At 37.2% G+C, this 8,760-nt stretch overlaps 1 protein-coding gene across 1 annotated transcript; it reads left to right on the top strand.

Moving 5' to 3' along the window:
- The first annotated feature begins 215 nt into the window (after positions 1-215).
- On the top strand, positions 216-743 carry LOC112526377 (uncharacterized mitochondrial protein AtMg00810-like). Its single transcript, XM_025136664.1, has one exon. The coding sequence runs from the start codon at positions 216-218 to the stop codon at positions 741-743; it is 528 nt and encodes a 175-aa protein (XP_024992432.1).
- Positions 744-8,760: the final 8,017 nt, after the last annotated feature.

Below are 8,760 nucleotides of genomic sequence, written 5' to 3'. Positions count from 1 at the left end.
GATTTTGATACACATATATGTTGATGACATTATTTTTGAAAGAACTTCTCAGACATCATGAAATCTAAATTWCAAATGAGTATGATGGGAGAGTTAAATTTCTTTCTTGGTCTTCAAGTAAAACAACTCCCCAATGACATTCATTAATCAGTCCAAATATGTAAAAGATATTTTGAAAGTATTTAATATGTTTGAATGTTTCCATAAAGACTCCCATGGCTACTTATACTTTATTAGATGCAGATTTATACGGAAAATCTGTTGATCAACAAAATTACCATGCCATGATTGGATCTTTATTATACTTAACTTCTAGTAGACCAGATATAATGTTTGCAACATGTTCTTGTACGAGATATCAGGCTAATCCTAAAGAGTCACACCTTGCAGCGGTTAAAAGAATTCTTAGATACCTCAAAGGCACACAAAATTTAGGCCTTTGGTATCCAAAAGAATCTAGTTTTGAGCTAATTGCGTTTACTGATTCTGACCATGCAGGTTGTAAACTGGATAGAAAGAGCACTTTTGGATCCTATAAGTTCTTAGGCGACAAGCTCGTAAGTTGGACTTCGAAGAAGCAAAACTGTGTTTCAACTTCTAATGTTAAGGCAGACTATGTTGCAACAGCTAGTTGTTGTTCAGAAGTTTTGCGGATGAAGACACAACTTCTAGACTACGGGTACATGTTCAACAAAAGTCCCTATCAACTGCGATTTAAAGAGCGCAATTGCTATAACTACTAATCCAATTCAATACTCTAAGACCAAACCCATCGATATCAGGTATCATTTCATTAAAGATAATGTAGAAAAAGGGTCAATTGAGATGCATTTTATGCAGACAGATTTCTATCTTGACATTTTCACAAAACCTCTCGAGGAGAAAAGGTTTTCGTTTTTAGTAAGCATGCTTGAAATGCTTAATCTGTCTGTATAAAAATCTAATCCATCTTTCTAGGGGGAGTTTGAGTTTAAAATTTTATTTGAACTTGATCTTTATGCTCTTAAATGCGAAATTCTAATCACTTGTTTGAGTTTTGAGCTATATCATCAAGGGGGAACTCATTATCATTTCATTATAATATGTTATTCATATCAGGTGTATCTTTCTTACCTTTCTCTGAATATGCATTGATGAAGAACAACTTCTTTGCATATAAAATGTTTTCTTAAATGTTTAAACCACTTCTTTGAACTTAAACGTTTTTCATTTCTAAGAAGTATGATGTTTAAAAGATTTTGAATTCTTTTTGGGAACGAGTACCATTTCTGAACATGTATTTCTTTCAGACTATACTTGTGAATTTTCTCTTCAATCAGATTTCCAATATCTGATTCAGCTATTCTTCAAATTGTTATTATCACATCTCTAATAATGAAAATTCATTTTTGGTGATAATACACTCGTTAGTACTTAACTTTGTTTTCTAAGCTTATCTAAATCAAATATAAAAATCATTGCTAAAAGATCTGAAGATGTTGTTGTTTTGGACTTGAATCCAAAGGGGGAGATTGTTGGAACAAAAACGTTGTATTCAAGTCCCGGTGCTGAAATTGTTTTATATGTTGTGTAATTGTTCAGTTGTTATTTTTCTTTTATAGAAAGTTGGTAGTTATCTTTCCTATTTAGGAGCTGTTATAAATAACAATGGTAGTTTAGTTGGTTAGGTCTGGCTGTTAGACTTTTGACAATCATTCATACGTACACATTGAGATTGTAAGATCATTGTAATCAAGAACACTGTATTCAAAGTTTATGAAATACAAGCAAGCTGACTGATTAAATTCACTATCTTATTCTTGATCTTTGATTAATTGAATGATTAGACTAGAATTCTGGGATCACAAGGGTGACTATAGGTTTGTTCTTTGTGTATAAGAGGATAAGACAAAAACTAATCTTGATCAGCAAGATTCATTTGATCACTGACACTGGAATAACTCTAAAGTTTCTTTAATGTATGATGAATCTTGAGTAGACTTCACATATGTTTTGTAGACAGGTTTGTTATCACTGAAACCACATCAGATCACGAACTGCTTATCTCTATCTTCATATTTATCTTCAATATCACTAAAGGTTCTTGTCGTGTGAGTTTTTTCTTCTTGAAGAATACTTGTCTCTTGAAATTTTACAGTATTTGTACAGCAATCACTGAACAGATAAAGTGATGATCGCTGAAACTGAATAAAAGAGAACGAAGTACTTTTCATTAGATAAAAGCAACATAAAGAAAATTGATGATGACAATCTCTCCTATTTGATGATGACAAAGCAACATAAAGAAAATTGCTTATTGTAACAGTATGGAAAAATGTACTAGTAAAATACATGTCCCTTTTTACTGTTTTGGGATCTTTTTCAGTGATAGAGTTTATTATGAGAATTCACTTATTTGTAAAGCATTACAAGGAAATAATAAATTTACATAATATGAATAACTTAACATTTAGAGCATATTTACTGACAAGAAAGGTGTCGGAGAATGTAAAGAATAAATAGAACTCATAAGTATATGTCCCATTTACTCTTTTCGGTGATCTTTTTTAGTGAACCAATCATCATATTGAAATATCATTCAAGACAAAATATTACAAATGATTACAATTATTTTGGTAGGATTAATACATTAAAGTTATACACTGAAAGAAAAGATAAAAGATGTACAAGGTTTACAAGCTTGAAAGATTTTATAATCTAGATTGTTGAAGTTGATGTAGTCAGGGACATCTTCTCCTCGAATATTACTTCTGAGCATTTTCATTTCGAATTCTGCGGTCCATCATCTCTCTGAAGAGATCTTCGTTTAGCTAAGTTCGAAGATACTCTAAATGATCTATTGGGCAGAGATGGGGCTCAGACACTCACTAAAACATGTATTGACCATCATAGTCAATAAACATAAGTCCATATTCAGGTTTCACATGCATTGTATTGGGAATAAAAGGTCCCTTTTCAGGTAATGATAGATTCAATATTGAGATATCTGGCTTCTTCCTGTTCTTGAAGAGCTCATCCACTGAAAAGTTTGTTTTATGCTTATTTTTGTGGGACAAACCTTCTCCATGAAAAAAAATGTTTCTTCTTCGAGAGGACTTCTGTGGAAGAGGAGAAACCTCGATGATCTTCGACACTTTGTTGAATAGTTCATTAAGAACTTCTTCAATGTAAGCCTTATGCTTAGATTTGGACTTTTGAATAGAATCTCAAACCATTCATACCATACTGACTGAGGAAGGAGAGATACTGAGTGACATCATCGGTGTTCTCTTAGAAGATGACCATAGAAACTAGAAGGCTACCATCTTTCATTCGTCCGCTGATTGTGACGTTTGAAATACTATGAGGGCTCATTCTTGTTTCGATCTTTCTTTGTCCTTTAGCTTCAACACCCTTTGTCTTTTCTGTTCAAGTTTTTCCTAGAGTAAGGCTTGAACACTTAGGGGATCATTATGCTTGAACATCCCTATTGCATGAGCTTGTTCAGCTAGAGTCTTGGCTAATTGCAGACTGTCTTATAGTTTCTGTTGTTATTGCTTTCAGCTCTTGTTCAGCTTTCAGACATTCCTTGCGTTCAGCTTCAGAGGAAGTCAAACTTACAACATCTAGAGGTACGAAGAGGAATTTTTACTCTAGATTAGTTAAGTTGTCTTAGAAGTTGAGCCATCCTCAAATCTTCTTCAACCTCGGAGAACACAAGTTGTTTTGACAACTTCCAAGGTATGAGGTTGTAGGATTCATCTTCACCTTCGTCATCCTCAAAAGTTTCAAAGGAGGGAAGATGGGTTGAGAGGTTGAGGGTAGGTGTTGTAGAGACAGATATGGGTTCATAGGTAAAAGTTAGATAAAAATAAGGTTTAGCTTCCGAGGTGGACCAAACATGGTTAATGTATTTGCGTCCTGAGGTAGCTGAGGGCCCAAAATAGTAGAGCTAGGTTGTCTTCAGCAACTCCTTTCGCTTTGCTAGAGTAAGAGTGTTGGTGGAAGGATCTCTCCCCCTACAAAGCAGGTTCCTTGAAGGAGACTCCTTTAGCAGACTGTTATAGCATAACTTGGACAGAGAAATCATCATCATCGTCATCATCACCAAGGTCAACACCTGTGTCAGGGATCTTCGAATCCTCATCTTCGTATTCATGCTCTTCTTCTTCACCAACATTTGGAATTACAGAGGTGGAAGGAGGGAGGTCTTCACGGTCAGCAATGACCACAAAATCAACATTCTTTTCAACAGTTTTCTCCCCCTCTTTGTCATCATCAACGGAGAGAGGGAGGCGAGAAGTCAGGTCGTGCACCGACTGCTCTACGGAGACAAGAGCTTCTGCTTGTTAAAGGTTGATCTCAACAACCATATCTAGCCGATGACTATCAGCAACAATGAATGAAGGTTCAAGGATAGGCGTCGACTTTTGTAGAAGCTGGAAAATCGTTCAAGGAGCTCACCATGCTTGGTAAGATGAGACTGAACATCCTCAGTGTTGCTGGAGAGAGAAGCGATGGCTTCGGAGTTGTTCTGGATTCCATCTTGATGGAGTTCAGCTCGCTTTTGACTTCACATATCTCCAATTGGACAACAGAGAGGTCGTGAGTCAAGTCCTCCTTCAAGGGCATTCCCTATTGAACTTCATCCATCTTGTCAAGGATGGTTGCAACAGCAGGGAAAAGCAGCTTGACATCCCCAGCCATATCATAGGCGTTAGTTTCAGACTCGGAGTTCAGTCTCCATAGGATCTGCAGAGAGAAAAGAACATTGAGCATTAGAGAGCTCAGGCTTAGTAACAAAGAAAGAAGGGGAAGGGGTATGGTGTATACATGAGGGTTTCTTAGCAGTATCTGAGTGATTGTCACTGAGGATGAGTGTCTCGAATACTCTGTCGAGAGCATCAGCCGCATGTTGTTGAGGGGAGTCGAGAAGAGCATCGTCAGGTCCTATGGTGATAACTTCACCAATGGTGGGGACAACCACCATTGGTTCATAAGCTCATTTGATAGAGACCAAAGAAGGTGGGTAGGAGATAACGGTTGAGAAAAGAAGTGAAGAATCAGCAGTGGCAATGTTGGGAATCACACATTTAGCAATTTGAGTCACTGAAGTGGTCGGGGTTGGTGCCACACATACGAAATCCATAAAAGATATAGCTTAATATGGATAAAGGGTAAGGATAGATGCCACGGGGTTAAGGCAAAGTTCAATAGTTGAGACCTGTTGAGAGGTCAACGATAGTCAGAGAAGAAGATATGTAGAAATTACTTTTTTTTGGCAAACCTTCTGAAAGAGTTTGTAAAGAGGGCCAAAGACTCATCAAAATCTAATAAATCAACATCTCTTAAGTCTTCAGAGTTAGAGGGATCTAACTCAGTGATAGTAAGAGAAGAAGAAGAAGAAGAAGAATGGATAGAAGGAATCGCTGAAGAGGTTTCAGAGATCAAAGATAAATGAGAGATTTTCATTTCTCTTGAATCTTTGAGAAGATTATTTTTCAGCTGATGAGTTTGCTCATGATTATGCAGTGCCCGTAGAGGATGCTAAGGGATAGGGTGGACATATCCTTAGACATCTTGAGACACATGGTATAATTATCCAATGTTTCTAGAAAACATTCTAAGAACTTTGGCAGTGTCTCAGAGTAGGAATATTCTCTTCCAACTGTCTTTAGATCGATAAAAGGACAATTAAAACGTTGTTGTACTTCAGACAGAGATTCAGATTTTTCACAGAGAAAACTTGTTAGCTCCAATATTTAGTTAATGTAAAAGTATGAAAAAGATTTCTGCAAGTGTTGACAGAAGGGTTTCTTCCACAGMRGACAACARAGGACCAGCAACATAAGCTGTTTGATCGTACAAGTCAAGATTGACAGAACCTCTGTTGTCTCTCACAGAGGTTCTGGAAAATGGTCCTTTGGCAATAAGAACCTACAAGTCTTCTACAGCAGAGCCTCTGAGGTGGCTCACAGAGGGTCTACGGATTCGTCTTCTGTGAAGATCCTGTTCTGCTGTTTTTCAAAGGTTGTTAGCTGCACGTGCTTCTCACGTGTCTAGGTTTTTAATCGACTTTATTTGGACGGCTTGGATGATTTCACTTGTCTAGGTCATGTCAGAAAGGTCGTTAGGAACTAGTATAAATAGCAGCTTAAGCCTTCGTAATTCAGTGTGCTTCCATATTGTAATCGTCCATATTTTTCATTCAATTGAAAAACCTTTGAAGCTATTCTATTGCGTTCATCTTCTTAATATCAAACTTTGTGTTCTTGATTAATTACTCTGTTGTGTTCTTATCATTGTTTCCGCTGCACTGTAATCGTTCTAAAGATCATCCAGAGTAAGAGATCAAATACCAAATCTGAATTTACAGGTCCTACCAATTGGTATCAGAGCAGGAATTGAATTCTCATTCGATTAATTCTGTTTTTGGTATTAATCTGCATTTTATAGAACACCAGTTTTATTCATTTTTACCCTGTTTCACTCGATTAAATTAGTTTCATCTTATTCCTGTTTTTCTCCTTCTAATTTCAATGGCGAAYCTGGCCAATACYTYATTCATGAGCACTGGTTCTCAATCAAAACCTCCCACGCTTATTCGTGAGGAGTATCCGCAATGGAAGGTGCGAATGATAAATTTTTTGGAAGGAATTCACCCAAGGATATGTGAATTTCTTTACAATCCTCCTTATGTGCCAATGAACTTAATTCCAAGAGTTCCTGCTACTGGCACAACACCTGCTACTGGCACAACCCCTGAAATTGCTGAACATTACGAGCCAAGACCTGTTGCTAACTGGAGTGATGAAGACAAAATACTGGTTGATTTGAGCAGCAAATGCAAACGGTTGTTAATCATGGCAATACCTCACGAAATCTTCAAATGTATCGATCACTGTCAATTGTCCATGGATATTAGGGCAGAATTAGAAAAACAGATTGAAGGAGGTAAGAAAACACTCAAGAACAATCGAGCAATTTGCATTGACGAATACCACAGCTCCAAGGCGAAAGAAGGTGAATCCCTGTCGGACACATACTCCAGACTAAACACCCTTATTAGCAATTGCAAACAGTATGGAGTAATGAGAACGGCAGAGGACAACAACTCTCTGTTCTTGAAGAGCCTTGGAGTTGAATGGATGCACCTAACCATGTCTATGAAGKCCACCTTAGATTTGGAAATGTGGACTCTGGCTGACTTATTTGGCTCTCTTAAAAGTCAAGAGCCTAAAGTTCTACAAATGAAAAAGAACTGTGTTGGTCCACTTGCTCTAGTTGCAGAGGATGGCAGCTCTGGAAAGGGGAAAGGAACACAGAAGGAAGAGAAGGAGAAGAAGAGGAAGAAGAAGAAGATCTTGATAGCAGAGAGTGAGGAAAGTTCTGATGAAGAAGTCTCGATGAAGGAGATGATGAAAACTCTGGCCTTGATTACTAGAGAATTCAGAAAGGGTGGTGAGAGGAAGGATTACAAAATTTTCAACAGAAGAAACTTCACAGAGGGAGGTAGATCGGATGCAGGTGAGAAGGAGCAGAAGCCCTTGCAGAAGGTAGAGGAGCAGAAGAAGGAAGAGTAGAAGGAATGATGCTTTAGATGTGGCAAGCCAGGCCACTTTGCTGCAGATTGCTGGTCAAAAGGGCCAAAGGCTCCACAGAGGGGTCCTAGAGATGCAGCCTTCTACAAAAAGAAGGCTGACTATTACCAGCAGAAGTCTCTGCTAGCTCAATCAAGTGAGCTAGTAACTGATGAATCCTCTGATGAAGATGAACAGAAGGGTCTTCTCGCTTGGGAAGACTCGGACACAGAGGATGAGCTCTTCTGTGGGATGGCCAATATCGAATCTGACTCCTCTGCAAGAAATGATCAAGAGGTTTCTACTTCTTACTCTTCTGAATCTCTTGATCTATACACATAGATCATCGATAACCTCGATTCATGTCATTTGGAGCATTTCAATCTAAAAGAAAAACTTTCTCTTTGTGAAAAAGAAGTCATTCTGCTCACAGAGGAAAGGAACAGATTTTTTAAAATGTTTGAAGAGGCACAAACAAATTTTGTAAATTTAGAAAAATCTTCAAAGGAAAAGTTTGCCGAGGTTCAAAAAGATTTGAAAAACAAGGTGGATGAGTTAAGGCATTTGGAGCATGAGAAATGTAATATTACTTCTGTTAAAGAATTCTTTCAAAAGGTTAGAGAATTTTTGCACCAAGATGTTCTTGACAGAGAGCTTAAAATTAAAAAGTTTCAAGAGGCTCAAAATGTCTACAAAAAGATTAAAGTTAATTTGGGCAGAAGAGGTCTAGATTTCTCAGAATTTGATAACAAACCTGGTTTTAAATCCARCAAAACTCTTGAGAGTACCTTTAGATCCTCAAATAATTTGAAAAGTAATATTTCTAAAACTAARCCCATTTTCAAAAGAAGAAAGCTGTTGGTTGATCCAGACACAAAAACGTGTTTAACAATGGAAAATATTGCTTATGAAGACTATATTGACTCTTTCTCACCTTTTGAAAAGAAGGATTCCATTCCAAGGAGATTTATGAGACAGGGTCATATAGGAATTTTTAAGTTTGGACAACCAGAAACTTAAGAAAACTATGCTTTTGGTCAGCCTCTTGAAAGAAAATTATCCTCAGAGGCTCTGGAATTCTTTCCAAAATACATCACAGAGCCTTCTGTAAATGAGTCTCTTTTTGAAAAAGTTTTTGTCACAGAGCTCTCGGAAAAAGATATGTCTAAGCATGAATATGCCTCAGATCATGAAAATAGTC

Source organism: Cynara cardunculus (genome assembly GCF_001531365.2).
Source record: "Cynara cardunculus var. scolymus isolate 2C chromosome LG 14, CcrdV1, whole genome shotgun sequence".
NCBI lineage: Eukaryota > Viridiplantae > Streptophyta > Magnoliopsida > Asterales > Asteraceae > Cynara > Cynara cardunculus.
This window is presented reverse-complemented; position numbering and strand designations above follow the sequence as displayed.

Bases quoted from the DNA above. Each gene is read 5' to 3' on its own strand.
- LOC112526377 (XM_025136664.1), top strand. From the start codon at position 216: ATGGCTACTTATACTTTATTAGATGCAGATTTATACGGAAAATCTGTT.